A 16,639-nucleotide genomic window follows, 5' to 3' on the forward strand; every position below is an offset into this window, starting at 1 on the left:
TGTGGAAGCTTCAACTTCATTTTTAGCCACTTGAATCGGCTGCAAACAAAATACAGACACATTCATAATTACAATGTCAAGGAATAATCAATTTCCATGAACAGCCTTTAAAATGTCATATATTGCATATAATTATGGAAAAGACTTTTCATTAATCGTTATATCGTTAAACAGGTTTTGTCCGACTACTGATAAATGAAATTTGCATCCCTACTTATCACCTTATAAAACAGCCTAGGTGCACGTGTTAGCAAACAGTTTATTTAGAGTTTTGCTCCCTTTATTAAGCTCTGTTTTGTTCTCCAAAAACTCCTGAGAAAAACATCATGCTCTTCAGAAGCTAAATGCACCAGAACTATAAAGTAACAGGCCATGAAACCAAAACAACGAGCTGAAAGAAGCTAAGACACTTGGTAGAAATGACAGGACCGAGAGGGTCAGGCAGTACATCTCTGTGGGTTTGTCTTACCTATGATCATGGCCATGGCACTGCTGTTGCACTGGCCCAGCGCTGACAAGATCTGGCTCATTATCTGCTGATTGGCTAGCACCAGGTCTGCCACCCCGGCAGGAGGACCCTGACTGGACGATGATCCACCACCCACGCTTTCTTTACTGCCACAGACCTTCTCCTCATCTGACACGCTGCTATCAGCAGCTCCGCTGCAAGCCGGCGGCAGCCTCCCACTGAACTCTCGGTCTCCAGACAGAGGCAGCTGCACCAACACGTTGACCAGCTTGAGGAGGTCGAACATCAGCTGGTCACGGCTGGTCTCTCCACAGACAGCCTTTGCATCTCCAGGGCGGATGATGTTGGCAAACAGGCCACCAAAACAAGCACGGGCACCCACAGAGCTGTCTGAGCCGCTGCGGGAAACCACCTTATCAGAGCAGGTGATGTAGTGATGAACCAAGAAAGTGATGGACTCAATGACAGAGGAGATGGTTGCCACTGAGACCACTTCGAAGTTTTGCTCTAAAGTGAACTCCAGCAGCTTCACCTGGGCATCCAGCGGACCCTGGCCTGACTGGAAAGGACCCCTGAAGGATTAAGATTAATCCATTAGTTCCCAAAGACCACTATGAGTCAAAATGACTGAATGAGCTTGTCACACTGAAGCAGCAGCATTGCCAAATTTCAACCAAAAACGAAAGCCTACCTCTCAGTAGACAGGATGTGCATGAGCTTGAGCAGGAATTCGCTGAACATCTGCGGACAGGTGGAGGACAGGTGGACCTGCAGGCGGCTTAAAAATTCATGCATGGCCTGGGTGGCGGTGGGTCCAACTTGAGAGGTGTGCTGGCTCGTCCCGTTGGTGCTGCTGCCGGACAGGAAGCGCACCAGGACATGGACCAGGGTGGGATCAGACACCATCTGCTGAGCTGTGCTTTCCTGAGAAGTCATCCCATTGCTGGAGGCTGGAAGTTCAAACACAGGTTTTATACAAATCACTAAACACCAGGGATATACAAAATAAAAAACATACTATATATTAATCTAAGTTATACTTTCTTGTGCAGAAACATTAACATATTCCGATTCCTTTGACTTACACCTCCTACATCTTGTGACTGCCGACTACTTTTTATCAGCAAGCACAAAGTGTGTGTGGATTAAATTCTGATCTTTCACAAAGGATTTGTTTTCCAATTAATTTATTGCACATTGGAAGTCACCTTGCAGAAACATTAAATGTGTCTCAACATTAGTAATCCATCACAGTTGTTCTGGTCTGGTCAAAGTAACTGTGATAATGAATTTTTGAGCAGGGGGCATTTTGCTCATCAACTAGACGGAACATTCAAGGATGCTTTCACATCCCAAAAATATTTCCATAATGAAAAACATGAGCTGTATTATAGGAGAGTCTTATTCAATACGAATAATGTGACTCTGCGGCTGTATCCCTGATTTGTGTTCAGGCTAAATGTAGCTCCTAAATCGATGCGTTAGGACAAATTACTAATAATGGACGTGTCAGACCTAATTTGGTGATGCATAATTCACAAAGCTTTTCAGCTCTTCTATTCCTGTAATATTTCATTATATCATTTTAATCTGTAACTTTCTCTAACGTTGACTAAATTAATGAACATATTATTTTACATTTACTGACACAGACGCTCGACTGATCAGATATAATAACTAAGCTCTCGCACTAAAAAAGGGTCTCTTTGAGAGGACGACTGAAGATTTGTCTTGACTGAGCTCTACAACTTTGTTGAAGGCATATAGAAGGAAACCAGTGGATGTGTGGTACTGACCGCAGGCTGACATGTTGGTCATAAGAGTGAGAGAGTGCAGCACCAGACACCAGGTTCTCAGGGAGGTGTTGGGGTACCACGCCAGCACGGTTAGGAAACTGCTGATAGATGCTGGACAGACACAGATATACACACACAATGTAATAAACTCAGCTTCTACAGCTCCACATCACAGGTAGAGTATTTGAGGAAAGAGTGTGTGGGTGAGTCCTGACCTTGGTTGAGCGGGATGGTGGGCACTCGGCTGGCATTGAACATAAAGATGTCCGAGCCGCACTCGTCACTGTTACCCGAGCAAGTGTTTAGACTGAGCGTCAACCACAGCTGCAGCAGTGACTCCAACTGAGGGAGAAGAAAAGGGTTTCAAAAGTTTTGTTGACTTGTTAATTAGGTTAACAAGGTATTCTTAATAGATGTCAAAGTCATTCATTCTCTAAACTCCAGTGTAAAGCTGGTTGTGAAAACTCAGGACACTATCTGTTAAATCAGGTAAAAACTGAATGAAGCAGTTTCTAATTAAATCACAGGAAATGGGGAGGGGCTGTGAGTGGGGCGGATTGCTCAGCTTTTTTCTTTGAAAACTTAAGATCCAGATGTCCTAGCACTTATACGTTCTTTCATTTTGGCATTAGCCTTTTTTCTGTTGACAAGTTCCAAAACGCTAAATGAAAGCCCCTTTGCACAATGATATGCTTTTCAACACTTTCAGTCAACACATATCAATATATATAACAAAATGTGTCATTATTATAATTCCATTTAGTGGGTCCAAACATGGCATGTCCTGACCTGTACGTGGTGAACCTGCAGCATGGAGAAGAGCTTGTTAAAGCAGGCACTCAGCATGGGAATGGACGAGGACTGGACAATGAGGCAGCTCCCAGGAGGAGAGCCTCCTCCATGGAGAGCCCTCAGCAAGGAGTCATCAGTGCCATTGGAGGACTGGCTCACTGAAAGTCAGACGGCAGAAGAAACTTACAGCCATGACACAAGCGCTCGAAGACGAGCACTGAGACTTTCCAGCTTGGTTTGGTGTGTTACCTGTCGATGAGCTTGAGGTGAGCGCTTGTAGAATGGAGTCAGCCTGTAGAGTTGCCATCATTTTGAGCATCAGTTCAGCCTGCTGCTCAAGGCCCACTTCTAAGCGGGCATCCAGAGCTGTAACACAGAGGTTCAAGCTTAGATTGAAAGACACTAAAACATGAACTTAAGAAGGTAAAGGCTGGCAAGAGAAATAATCCATCTTCAGTAATTGCTCACCTTGTGACACAGAGACTGACAGACTCTGTGAGCCGGGCTTTTCAGCAGCCACTGGAGGTTTGGCCACAGGGATACCAACACCTCCAATGTAAGGGTTGTACCCATATGTGCCATAATCAGCACCCCAGTAGTCATACCAGGTGCTGCTTATAGGCTGAGAAGATACATGAGAGAAGGTGATTGGAAAGGTGAGTACAGGTACTGTAAGCAGAGTATTTTCTACATTTGCTTTCATACCTCCAATCGAAAGTAAAAGTCTTATCAACAATTCATGAGTACATAAATTCATGAAGAGCCTGGAGAAAATCACTTCAAAAGATAGTAATTGTCAAATTTATGTTCTATGCAAATTAGGATTTTACTATCAAACTGAGCGACTTGCAAATAGTTTATCAAGAGGTAAAGCTCTTTGGGTGTTTTGAGCTTGTGCTTTCTCTCTGTTGCAAACAAAGGTTGCAAATGTATGCTGCACTTGAGCATTACAAAATAATAATCAAGGCCTGAGATAAAAACACATCACAGAACATCAACTTTCTAAACAGTTCAAATAAATAATTTCCATTAATTTGACACACAAGCTGACATCTGTAGTTTGTTTTCCATGTTTACTTTAATATATAGGTGCAATTGAAAATATTTTATCAGAATTTTTATTAGTAAATTAAAACTATGCTAAAAATACGTCTTTGTTTTTGATCAAATTAGGTTATCTCACAGCATTAAAACATTATCTTCAAAAATCAACTTCATCTTAAAAATACTTCGCTTCCCTACAAGTTCATTTTTCTTGTGAACATACATCTATGTTGTGAAATTATAAATTTGTTTCATTATTCTCTATTATATGGATGCATGACATGTTGATCAATCAATACAGTAATACCAAACGTTTTAGAAGGTAGTTACAAAGACAAGGAAGAACAAGAATATTAATGTCCACGTACCTTAAACACTTTGGCAGCGAGTGGATCTTTTTCCAAATCAATATCTAAAGGATCAATATCAACATCCATCAGGTCTTGTAGCAAGTCAAAGTCTATGTCTTTATCTTTTTCCAAAGATGATAGAGGTGGAGCACCTTTGGATAATGAAAACAGCTTTAATATTGCCAAGCAAGCACACTAGAAAAATATACAAGCAAGAAATAATTTCTTTGCTACTGCACTTCACTGGGCAATTTTAATGCCGATCAAGCAATCAGCTCTTACACTCCTGTACTGGAGGCAGATGACACAGTAACAATCAAATTTTTCTGTAATAACTGTGTTTCTGTGTGGCGAAAAATCTGTACTATAAGCAAGCATCCAGGATTTACCAGTTAAATGCTAACGACACACACACATAATGCAAAAGACAGATAACATTACTTCAGATAACACATTTCCTAAAATGCCTCTGAATCTGCAAATTTGATCTGTTACTCCAAAAGGCAGAACATGCAGATATGAAAAAAACTGGAGAAAGTTTAACCACAAAAATATAAAATATGTGTTAGTTCATATCAACATCTTGTGTGTTGTTGTAGGAAGTGTGGAACGGACAGGGCTACCCACGCACTTTGGAATAGTGAGGAGGTTGCGCTAGTACCTGCGATGATATCAGGTACCAGGGCCTCATCTATGCTCTCTACCAGGGGGATGGGTGCCGGCTGAGGCAGGGAGTCATCCGAATCAGCCCCCACCGAGGAGGAGGAAGCCCCAGCCTCCTCACCCACCCCCACATCATCCATGATGTCCAGAGATCCTGGAGACAGCAGCTCACCTGAGGAACCGACAAAAGTGAGACACAATTTTCTGTTGAATTCATATGTATAGAATGGGGTTCAACAGTCTAAGACCAATTTTACATTAAAGTGAAGTGAGTGCGTTTGTGTGTGTATCCAAAGATGTTAAATCACAAAAAAACATTAAATTATATAACACAATGTCGATGAAATCCATTGGAGGATCAATGCACACCGTGCACACTCCCTGTTTATTACATTAACATTTCAAAATTACCTCATCATGAAGTCATTTTTACCATATGATGGTGTGATTGGTAAATCTAAACAAGTTTTAGATTATATATCTAATGTTTGTACCAAGTTAATGTATTACTACGTCATGACGTCATTTTCTGAATTGATAGTGATGTTATCATGACATCATTGTGCCATATGGTCATGAATGATTTTTGATCTATATAAGCTTTAGGTCAAGATACAGGAATATTTTCTAACTGTGCAAACCTTTTCACATCAATATGTTGAACTCAACACACCTGCCAGGATGTCCTGAAGCATGCACGTGAGGGAATATTGTGCCCATGCTCCCCCCCAGGAGATGTCCCCCCGGTTGAAATCTGTCCCAACAAGCAGGAGCAGCAGGCGCTCCAGCTGATGCTCAGACACAACCTCACACAGGTGGATTGTGGGTCTTGTGGCGTTGGCTATCCTAGCTAGGACCTGAGCAGGTAAGAAAATAATTTATTTATGATTATATGTCACTACAGTAGTTACAGATTCATGCATTTAACAAGCCCATGTAGCGGTGTCAGATGATTACCTTGCAGACAAAGAGCAGCAGGTCAGCGTGACAAGTAAAGTCCATGGAAAGGAGGAAGAGGGCCAGCTTCTGAACCACAGAGATGCAGCGTTCATGGGACAGTGTGAAGGGCAGAGGTTCGACTTCTGGGGCTTCTTTGGCTGTTGGGGACTCTGTGTCCAATGCTGAGCGGGGCCATTCAGCCGTCCTCCGCAGACGTATCAGGTCTTTAAAGTGCTGCAAGAAGGAGGGAGGATAAGAATCCATTGTTTCTATAATATATTGACAAGTGATGAACTTCACAGGAAAACTGCATCAAGATTCTCATAATTTCTTAACTTTATTACCTGACTGGTAAAATCCCACCATAACAGAGCAAAGCCTCTAGCATGATTATCTGTTTTAATATTAAAATACAGTCTGCGTGCACTTCACAGAGCATAGCGGCAATGCTCTGTAAAACATAAGCTGCCCCAAAGTGATTCCTGAGGTGAGAACATGCTGGCACCGCAGACTGAGCTCTGTGCAGCCGTGTGTGATGAGCTGCTCACCTTAGATGTAGCTTGTTTGAGCTTGGCCTGTTCCACCAGCAGTTTGTACGAGGAGCCTTTGTTGCTCTGGATCTTCTCCTTTTCGATTTGCTCAACCAAAGCTTTCTGTTTTGCTTTCAATAGATTTAACTGCTACAATAAAAAGGGCATGATAAATAAAAGAACAGCAAACGCATTTCATAGACAGTTTCTCACACTTTTATACACATTTTCGCATATTACTCTATATAAGGCTGTTATACTAAAAGTGTGACGATGTGCTGGTGCTGGAATGAGACACATTTACCTGCTTGTGGTGGACAAGCTGCTTACGGATCTTGCGGGAGTAGAGTCTGTCGAGACTGCTGCTGCTTTTAGCAGACCTGCTGGAGTTCTGAGACTGGAGGCTGTTATTGATGAAGCTCCACTGAATACCTGAAGGACAGACCAACAACAACACATCAGTTCACAGACACTGGAAAACAGTACACTGTGATGAAAAGTAAGAACTGAAATCATATGAAATTTACTGCATCCAAGTCTTTCAATAGATATTAAAGTTAAGTGATTGATCAGTGATCAAGAGAAGACGGCCACACAAAACTTCATGTCGGCTATTTGAGAGTCTGTCAAGCACTCAATACAACCTTCAGATGCATAAAAGCTCTCTAGTTTGGCTCCATATAAAGCATTGCAGCTACAAAGTAAACATCGTGCTTTTAGTTTGAAGACAAATTGCCAAAACAGTAAGTAATTATTTGAATGTTGTTGCCATGATGAAGATATGTACCGGGCTGTGTCAGTCTGATATGGTGAAATATAAATAATCATCAAAATGATCTGGCGGCCATTTTGATATTTACATAGCACGCAAAGCACAGCACTTTCTTGGGCCAATACAGATGCCAAGTGCATAGCCGTTTAGATGAACAAGTCATGAGATAGAAAAAAAACATTAGTGGAATTAGTAGGTAGATTGAGAAGTGATTAGCCATTCTTGTTATCTTTTCAATACTTTAAATGAACTAAATCTTTTGAAGTGGAATAAAATCCTCAGAAACTCAATTTATTTACCTGTAAATGTTCTCTCCCGCTCTTTTCCACCAAGGTGCTTCTTTCCACCCGAGGCCTCGTCTTCTATACTGGCTACATAGTCCAACAGTCTTGAAACCAGCATCACCACCCAGCTGATCATCGGGATATCTAAAACACCTAGAAAACACACACACTTTTACTTCCTTTGTCCAATGAATAATCTGCCACAGGAATCAATGTAAATGTGCACATCTACAAAAACATATGACTCTGTCCTCGTAAGGTGTTACGTCTACCAGCTTTAGGTGTCTGACATACCACAGGGAGGGTTTGCTTACCTTCAGTCCTCCGAAGAGCTGTCAGTTGTGGCTGCTGCAGGGGACACAGCAGGTTGTCCAAGAGGTTCAAGAGGCCCTCCAACACACCGCTGTTACTCAGAGATCTTTGGCCAATGCAGGACAAGAGCATGAACACCCTGAAATGGAGATAGATGGAAAAACTGCAGTTAGTGCTGTATGTGCGTCAAGCTTCACATTGACATTGTAAATTCTGCATTTAAGGTGAAACCAAGCTGTGACCGAGATGTTGGGGTTCCAAAAAAAAAAAACAGCTTGTGCCATGGGTCAGACAATACTGAGAGAGAGCTGCACTTTGATGCAATATTAATCTTTGTTTGTTTCTTCTTTTTATGGAGACAAACTACTTATTATGCTGCAACAGGCAACACTGAACAGACAATTCTAGAAGGGAGTACTCCCTATTTAATGTGGATCTGAACGCTGCTTCAGTTTAACGCACAGCCAACCTGACTGTGGAGCCTCATGTCCAGTTCAAGAATACATCAACTTCTTTGAATTTCTTCTGCATGGATGCAAATTTGAAGCTGCAAGTAACAATAATAATACATAACCATACTCAAAGGATGTAATATATTGAATGGCTGTTGATGAACATAACACCAAGTTTTAAAAAATTGATACTTAGTGACCAAGATGTTAAAATGCTACCAGAGACCTTTGGTGCATCTGACTCCCTCGTCCCTGTCCTATCTCTTCTACCACCACCTAATACAGTAGCCCTAATAAATAATAACATATGATGTGTTGAAACTACGATGGAAATGATTGTCCCCTACCTGTCCTGGGGGAAGATGAGCAGTTGCTCCGAGTTGTAGAGCTCCTGCAGTACGTTTGAAAGGAACTGGCCCCACCAGCGCTCGCCTCCACAGAGCTGCACCAACAACAGGCCGGCGTGAAGGCGAATTTTAGGGGTTCCACTGATGCAAAGGTGCTTGAAGAGCTCCTCACAGGCCTGGGCATGAAAGGTACTCTGGAGCACCGAGGGCACAGAGTGGCCTGAAACATACAGACGTGAAAGAATGAATCAATGGTGTTATTCATGATGCTGTCATTGAAAAGGCAAACAAACATTTCACGGGCCAGCAGAGCCAGCTGAATCCTGCCTCCTACTAACCATTGTTAGAGTGCAGCAGGCTCAGCAGTGTGTCCAGCAGATAGCGAATGATCGTCCTCAGCTGCTCTGTGGAGGAGTTATGAACCAGCTCCTGGGCCTCCACACCACCAGCTGTGGGAAGTGACTTGCGGCTGGCGCCCAGTGACACACGCAGTCTTTGGACAGCGTGGTGAGCCAGGTTGAGTTGCAGCTGCAGCTGGATGCAGTCCTGGTAGGCTGAGAAAACACGCTGGTCCTCCTCCACCACCTTGTCCGGTTTTCGTAAAAAGTACTGTGCATTGTTAGCACTGTTGAGAGGCGGCAGGTCGATGTTCTGCAGCAGGGTCTCCAGTCGATGGCAGGCCAGATTGTACCTGGTAAACAAGAACAGGAGAGCGCATGGAAATTTAAGTCCCTTCTCTCACACAGTTTTAATGTACATGTATCATATTTGACTAACAATGTTGGTTTTGATCTTTGGTTGGGATCAAAACATAATAGAACAATGGCTTTAGTGAACTTACAAATGCATGCAAGTGCAGCTATAAGTAGAAACAATTCAGAGTTCCTACACTCATGGTGCTGTAGAATTTAGTATGCTAAGTATAGATGCCTCATATGATGACATTTATTGTTTCACTATTCGAGTGAACATATTTAAGGTAATTTAACTTGGCAAACTGGGGACGGAGCTGGAATATATGTTTAGTGCTAGACTTGATTAATCCACATCTTACCTGCACTGGATGTCCTCCTGCAGCGCCACCATCATGGTCAAATGCTGATCTACATCTGGCTGACTGGCCGCCTCGCTCTCTCCCCGGAGAGGATCATGCATCAACTTAAGCTCGCTCTCCCAAGGCAGGATGTACGTGTGGCCGTAGTAGAAACCCAGAGGGATCTTTGCCCGCGCGTTGGTGCTGCCGTAGCGACCGATCACAGTGATCTGATGGTTAAAGAAAGCAAACAAGGATATATAATTATAGTAACTTAACAACAGCACAAAAGACTCACAACATCATGTCAACCATCTGTCTCACTGACCTTCATGAACCTGCAGACAGGGGGTGGCAGCAGGTCGTGTAGAATGAGAGAGTGTGTGCTGATGTCAGTTGCCACGACCAGCCTGCGGCCATCCACTTCCTCACCCAGTGTCCAGATGTCTATAGACAGGGAGGCCAGGTCGCCACAAGTTGGGATCAGAACGTCAGTGAGCAAGACCGGACGACCGAAGTCCAGGGTGACAAAGCGACGAGCTCCTGGGGGAAAGGAGAGCAGACGTTTTCTTAAATGTTCCCTTTTAGAGAACTGATGCTATGGTGGTGTGAGACCGGTATAAAACAATGTGATTTCAAAGTAAAACATGATTAAAACTAGGTTGGTTTTAATTAAATATTGCGACGTGACATACCAGAGTGCATCCGCTCTATGATGATGGATTGGTGTGGAGGAGGCTGCAAGAAGTGAGATGCCTGGGAAATGGCCAAAGCGAGACCACTGCCAATGGGGCTCTGTAGCAAAGAGAAAATCATTGTTGGATCTAAAGAAGAAACTCGAAACATTTTTGCTATTTATTGCCAAGAAAAACTTGGTGGTGAAATGGATGTATATGACAGTTACGGACTTATTCTGGTACACTGTACACTATTCCTCCAGAGTTAGATAACAGCTATCATTAAGTAACCAAGCTTCATGATGCATGTTACTAACCGGCTTGGCTTTCTGTATGTTCTTGTGTGCAGCCAGGTTGACAGGCCCTGGGTCCATCATGGAGCCTGGGAACAGGTGAGCAAGCTCAGCACTGAAGGCTGCTGACACCGCCTCGTTGGGCGGCGTGAGAGGAGGGGTCATGAAGAGGGGTGTGGTTTTAGGTGTCGGGGGGATGACATCAGAGGGATGAATAAAGAAGCCTGGAGTGGAGGAGGAGTTGGAAGGCACAGAGTTGTGGATTGGTCCCACACCAGAGGCGGCAGCGGCGGCTGCAGAGGTGGTCTGATGCAGCTTGGCCTCCAGCTTGGCCTTCTGTTTTCAGCACAGACAAAGAGTAAGACACTATACGCTGAAACAATGGGTAACTCAGTTTGTGGTTCTTGTGAGAAAAAGTCAACAATAAAAACGTGAGCTTTCTGCAGTGTAAAATGAATCTGTAACATCAACTCAGTCTTTCACCTGCTGCTGCAGCTTCAGCAGCTGCTGCTGTTTCTCTTGCAGGACCTGCAGCTGCTGCTCTGCCGACACCATGGCGTGTGACAGCGACTGGAGTGCCACTTGGGCAGCAGAGCTCAGAGCTGTCGATGCTTCACCGACTGTTCCAGTCGACAGGCCGCCGACTGCCGGGGTCACGCCGAAAGTACTCACTGGGGTTCAAGAGTTACAGGTTCAATGACCAGGTCATACAGTGAAACTTGAGCCAAAATGTCATCAATGAAAGAGACTATTTACCAGTAAACATGCTTGTGTCATCTCGTTCCACACGTGTGCCATCACTGGTGGAAATACAAGTAAAGTGCAAAGGCTCCACCTCCAGGAGTCCTGTTAACGCTGTGAAGCTGCCCTCTGCTGCTGCACAGCTGCTCACTTTCCCATTTCCTGCAAGACACAGAAACAAACATTCACATAAACATCTGAGTGTCTCATTTAAAGCTACAGAATGGAGCTTCTGTCATGGAGCCTCACTCTCACTCACTGTATCATCAGCAGCAGTGTATCACTGTGGTTTCTTTATTAATGACATCACTGCCATGGCCACCAAATAATCCCTCTTTACCTCCACCTCAGTAACAAACACCTTGATGCGAGTTCAGAAGGTTTGGCTCCCTATTCTCATTGTTTGAAGCCATGATTCACCGTGGAAGCCCATTGGTCAGCAGGATAATTTAATATTCATAGATGCTTTGCATTGACCATTTATGGTTGAATGTGGGCGTGTACAGGGCGGACTTTGAGGCAGATCTACGAACATTTCTAGGTGGACTGTGATTTATAAAGTTAACAATGCGTTCAGGTGTGCGTGCTAAATCATGCGGAATTCTGCAAGAAAGAAGACAAAGATTCGTTACAGGCTTAAGACAATGAATTGAATCATCCAGGAAATAGGAGCTGATGCTGCCTCTTAGGATGGAAATTATTCCAGTATAATGCCACAATGTGTGATGTAGATAGCATGCCAACAAGGTGGAATGAAGATACAACCACTTAAAACTTTTGGTCTAAAAAAAAGGTCAAGTAAAACATCAACCAGCTTGCCAAAGTACTGCATATTAACAGTCAGATTAACCCCACGTTAACATTAACTCCATGGCAAACCTGGAAGTTCAGAAGAGTAGTAATTGAGGACTTGTTTAATTTGTGTCTTTTATTTATATATTGTACACATTAATTTGGTATTTGAAAAGTACCAACCATTTGAAGTATGTGGCAACAATGGTTGAATCTTGAATCTGGGTTTAAAAAAAATTCTGTCTCGCTTCTTTATTTCTTCTGCCCTTTCCCTTCCTCCTCTCTTTTCTATTTTTATCTCTCCCTCCGTGAGTTCTTTCTTTTGTCCCTAATCCATGTTCCCCTGACCTATGGAGGGGAACAAACCCTTAATAATATCATGATTGAGTATAGGGTGGATATTTTTCAGTGACCATTGCCTTGTTTTCAGTGCTTCATTCAATAACATAAGAGCCTAAATGCATTGCTGTAAACGAGACTCAGGCTAACTTTGTTATGAGAAAAGAGTCTCTCCCGGGATGTGAGAGAAGAAGCAGAATGCTCCTACAGTCATAGAAGAGTGTGTGTGTGTGTGTGTGTGTGTGTGTGTGTGTGTGTGTGTGTGTGTGTGTGTGTGTGTGTGTGTGTGTGTGTGTGTGTGTGTGTGTGTGCGTGTGTGCGTGTGTGTGTGTGCGTGCCATTAGCAGCAGTCACGTTACTTCAGTGAGGAATTAAGTGTGTAGATGAGCTCAGGTTGCAGTACAATAGTGACGGAAAGACACAAGTCGGGATAAGAACTGAGTTAACCAAGCCTGAACATCAGAGATGTAGGACAGAGATTTGTTGTTCAGTTACAATTAACAAAGTTATATAATATTTAGCATCAGATCCTTTTCACTCAGTGATTGTCTAATGCATCTTCACTCCAGTGTGTGCATGTTTGAAAAATACTCCAATAAAATGCCTGTAGCATTTAGTCACTAACTGGATACCTGCAAGGATGTCAGAGAGGTCTATCTCATCTGATTGGACGCCGATGCTGCTGTTGAAGGCATTCTTACAGGAGGAACCACTGACCTCCAAGTCAAAGAGCACCGGGTCAAAAGGAGAGCTGTACAAGCCATACCTGGGGGGATATAGAGAGTGGGGTGAGAGGAGACTTGTAATTGGGAAAACTGCCTTATTAGGAGAACATGCATGTCACTCAGGAAGAGAATCATTGAATAGGTACCTGGTCTGCAGCAGTGCCTCCAGTGGAGTGAGGCGCTCCTGCAGCTGTCGAGAGATGGCAGTTAGCAGAGAGGCGCAGGTAGTGCTGCAGCCCGCCAGGTCTTCCTCCTTTACATAGTTCAGTAACACAAAGTACCAGAACACTGAGCCTGAAAGCAGACAGGAGGGACAGGTCAGAACATTTAACCTGAAGCCATGGAGGAGAAACAGGGGATAGGAGCTGTGGGTCATTCTGTATTGCTGTTTAGTTACTTACCACCTGTTGCTGCTGCAGGCAAGTAAGGCATATTATCAAGCAGAGACTTCAGAAGACTCACACCAAAGCCTTGTTGACCTGGGTCACCTTTCCCATTGCTACAGCAAGAAATAAAACAACATTTTCAATATTATCTCCACATACAGCTAAACGTTATCAAGAAACTACTTCAACAGATAGGCTTTCTCCAAGTTCCTGGAGTTGGTAAAGACCTAAAAACAACAATGTTACTTGCCTTATACAAAGGGCAAGAAAGCGAGCACATTTGTGGGCTATGCTCCGGCCAGCCTCGAAGAAACACACTCGTACAATATCCGTTAGCCGTGTCCGCGTTTTTGCCAGAAGCCCCTCCTTTCCCTCTCTTATGCTAAAAAGAAGAAACAAGACATATTACTTTTCTAAGTACAAAGTCTTAGTCACATAGATATCCTGGATGAGACTGGTTTACTTGCTGTGTGCTCCGTCTAAAGTCCTACCTGCATGGTCCGTTGGTGAAAACCCCAGCCAGCCAGCACAGGATGTCCAGGATGAGGCTTTGAGCATGCTCAGTGGCCGGGCTGCCCTCTGACAGACACAGTGCATCCAGGAGCTTCTCATGGAAGTCTGGGAACTGCAGCATAGCACAGCGTTGGAGCCTGAAAAGCACAGAACCACAAAGAAGGTCAAGTCTGAACTTATCAGCTGCAGGGTGTGCAGCAAAGACTACAGAACCTGATGTCACGTGATCAGACCTCTCTTTGGGTATTGACGTCTTTTTGAACCTTCTGATTGTAACTGAAACTTCTTGCAGTAGGTCACATCCTCGAAGGTTTTCTACTTTCTTAGAAGGTGTTTGTGTCTCCGTCTTCACTGCAGAAACCTTGTCCTACACACACACACACACACACACAGAAAACAAACAGATTAACAATCATGATTATGTCTCCGTAGTGTCACTGTAACTTATTCAGTTCCGATTCAGTTTACACACCTAGTTTTAGGAGCCATTAAACTAGAAATAAGGTGGTTCAAATATCTGTGAACCGTGACACTATCAGTGGGCATGTCATATTGTTCAGATTGTATGTCATCAGGTTGATGACACATCCTTAAATACAGTGGTCCTTAGTTACAGGCTGAAAACTGGTTGAAATGTGTGGTGGTTTACCACCAAGGTTGAAAGGGCCTGGAACAACCACTAAAGCCAGCGGGCTTTAATAATATGTTTGCATCTCAAACAAAAGGACATTACTCCATTGCCAGCTAAAGTGGGCAATCTTTATTTTATGACAGGTTTGTGTATTTCTAGTGTTGGTCTACTTAAATGAGATCCATTTGTAGCATCTATAGAGGATTGGCTCTGGACTTGAATAAAGTATGTTGGGCAGAGGTTAGCTGTCTAACCTAGTGAGTTGTTTTACTGTATTGAGACATAGTCCTCTACACCTAAGACTAAGGCCAACAAATTTACAGAAAAACCCAAATGATTAATCGTACAAACTGTCATTTTGTGACTAATTTGTCCTTTTATCCTAAAAAAAGGTGGATAAAATATTACATGAAAGTTAAAATTTGTATACTGTCAGCAACTTTTTTTCAAGTAATCTGCTGATAACTTTAAAAGACTAAAATATGACAAAAAACTAAATGTATTACTCGGTCTAAGTATACATTTTAAGAAACCACAAGGCAGCCATGGGTAGCCAAACAGGCCACCTCATTCTGGACCACATATTACACCAAGTTGGCACAGTTTTACCTCTGAAAAATGTTATCTGTTTCTTGATTGAGAAAAAATATTCTAACAAAACTCAAGACTGAATTTGTACCTTTGAGGCCTGAGCCCTTTGCAGGAGTGTGGACAGTGAGTGCGCTTTACTGCCCTGGGGTTTGGCACTGGGCATTCTAACCAAAGGCCGGGGACTCTCTTCCATGCCCTTGTCACTCACTGCTTTAATGTGAACAAGGAAGGAGCGGTACTTTCCTCCTGCCATGCCTACAATGCAGGGACGAAAAGGACAAGTGAGAAACATTGATGCATTTACAATTCCATGGATGATTGTTAACACTATTTAGTAGAAAGCTATGGTCAGGTCAGCGTCAGACTGTGACTTCTCACAAACACACAGAGAGGACTGTTATTACCTTTGACCAGTTTGGGGCTGGTGAGGCTGAGCATGCCTGCATGGCCAGAGAGGTCCAGGCCACTAGCCAACCACACTGGACCACACAGGATATCCTCCTTATGGTCCTCTAGGAATGGACACAACATGGACCCTATGACAAACATACAAAGCTCCACTTTACACATAGGACATAATACACACATTTGACTGCGTTGGGAACCTTCTGCCCTCTTAAAGATGGAGCAGGAAATGTGAGACATCATGGTTGAATATTAGAAAATGTAAATGACAGGTGGGCCGTCCTTGTCTGTTAATTGAAGACAGCTAATGAAAAACCAGTGAAATCCGAATAACAAATTGATTGTGAGGGAGAATCAAATCCAGCTGTTTTCTCCTTTATGTATGCATAAATACATGATTTGTAGCACCAAAACATAACTGCTGATTAAAATAGAGTCTTTATACTAGGGTCAGCATTTTACATCATGTGACCCACTGAACACTGGGCTGTTTGTTTCGCTCGAGGATCTGAAAAAAAAAAATCTGTTGAAAAAGATGAACCTGGCTCATTATTTGCTGCGAGGCAGGACAGTGTCATACTGCTGGTTTGCTGTAGCCAATCAAAACCATGCTGACTCACATCCCTCATTGTTTATTTGTCACATGAGCAGTGCATATCTGCCACACACTGACATCTGATCAGACTTGAAATTATGTAACACAACTTCACAAAGAAACGTATAGAAAGACATTTTAGTAAATGTGATTAATTTTGATTAATTA

The 16,639-nt window shown here is 43.1% G+C and overlaps 1 protein-coding gene across 5 annotated transcripts in view; it reads right to left on the minus strand.

Annotated features, from left to right (window-relative positions):
• birc6 (baculoviral IAP repeat containing 6) overlaps positions 1-16,639 on the minus strand; it is a 100,955-nt gene that overhangs the window by 66,302 nt on the left and 18,014 nt on the right. For 2 of the 5 annotated variants that reach the window (XM_061087669.1, XM_061087668.1), the window contains exons 15-45: positions 15,876-16,007; positions 15,560-15,726; positions 14,483-14,616; positions 14,228-14,386; positions 13,987-14,118; positions 13,752-13,849; positions 13,497-13,644; positions 13,258-13,391; positions 11,510-11,656; positions 11,237-11,424; positions 10,778-11,089; positions 10,479-10,578; positions 10,112-10,326; positions 9,805-10,013; positions 9,089-9,441; positions 8,751-8,970; positions 7,954-8,090; positions 7,655-7,792; positions 6,888-7,015; positions 6,602-6,733; positions 6,072-6,287; positions 5,788-5,971; positions 5,113-5,286; positions 4,470-4,603; positions 3,526-3,679; positions 3,307-3,423; positions 3,055-3,215; positions 2,481-2,607; positions 2,266-2,376; positions 1,161-1,419; positions 470-1,041 (exon numbers count right to left, since the gene is read on the minus strand). In XM_061087669.1, the coding sequence (XP_060943652.1) occupies positions 470-1,041; positions 1,161-1,419; positions 2,266-2,376; positions 2,481-2,607; positions 3,055-3,215; positions 3,307-3,423; positions 3,526-3,679; positions 4,470-4,603; positions 5,113-5,286; positions 5,788-5,971; positions 6,072-6,287; positions 6,602-6,733; positions 6,888-7,015; positions 7,655-7,792; positions 7,954-8,090; positions 8,751-8,970; positions 9,089-9,441; positions 9,805-10,013; positions 10,112-10,326; positions 10,479-10,578; positions 10,778-11,089; positions 11,237-11,424; positions 11,510-11,656; positions 13,258-13,391; positions 13,497-13,644; positions 13,752-13,849; positions 13,987-14,118; positions 14,228-14,386; positions 14,483-14,616; positions 15,560-15,726; positions 15,876-16,007 (5,592 nt within the window). Of the gene's footprint in view, positions 1-469; positions 1,042-1,160; positions 1,420-2,265; positions 2,377-2,480; positions 2,608-3,054; positions 3,216-3,306; positions 3,424-3,525; positions 3,680-4,469; positions 4,604-5,082; positions 5,287-5,787; positions 5,972-6,071; positions 6,288-6,601; positions 6,734-6,887; positions 7,016-7,654; positions 7,793-7,953; positions 8,091-8,750; positions 8,971-9,088; positions 9,442-9,804; positions 10,014-10,111; positions 10,327-10,478; positions 10,579-10,777; positions 11,090-11,236; positions 11,425-11,509; positions 11,657-13,257; positions 13,392-13,496; positions 13,645-13,751; positions 13,850-13,986; positions 14,119-14,227; positions 14,387-14,482; positions 14,617-15,559; positions 15,727-15,875; positions 16,008-16,639 lie in introns of all 5 variants that reach the window. The other 3 variants (XM_061087667.1, XM_061087665.1, XM_061087666.1) reach the window with 2 other exon arrangements.

Source organism: Limanda limanda, chromosome 15, assembly GCF_963576545.1.
Source record: "Limanda limanda chromosome 15, fLimLim1.1, whole genome shotgun sequence".
Lineage (NCBI taxonomy): Eukaryota > Metazoa > Chordata > Actinopteri > Pleuronectiformes > Pleuronectidae > Limanda > Limanda limanda.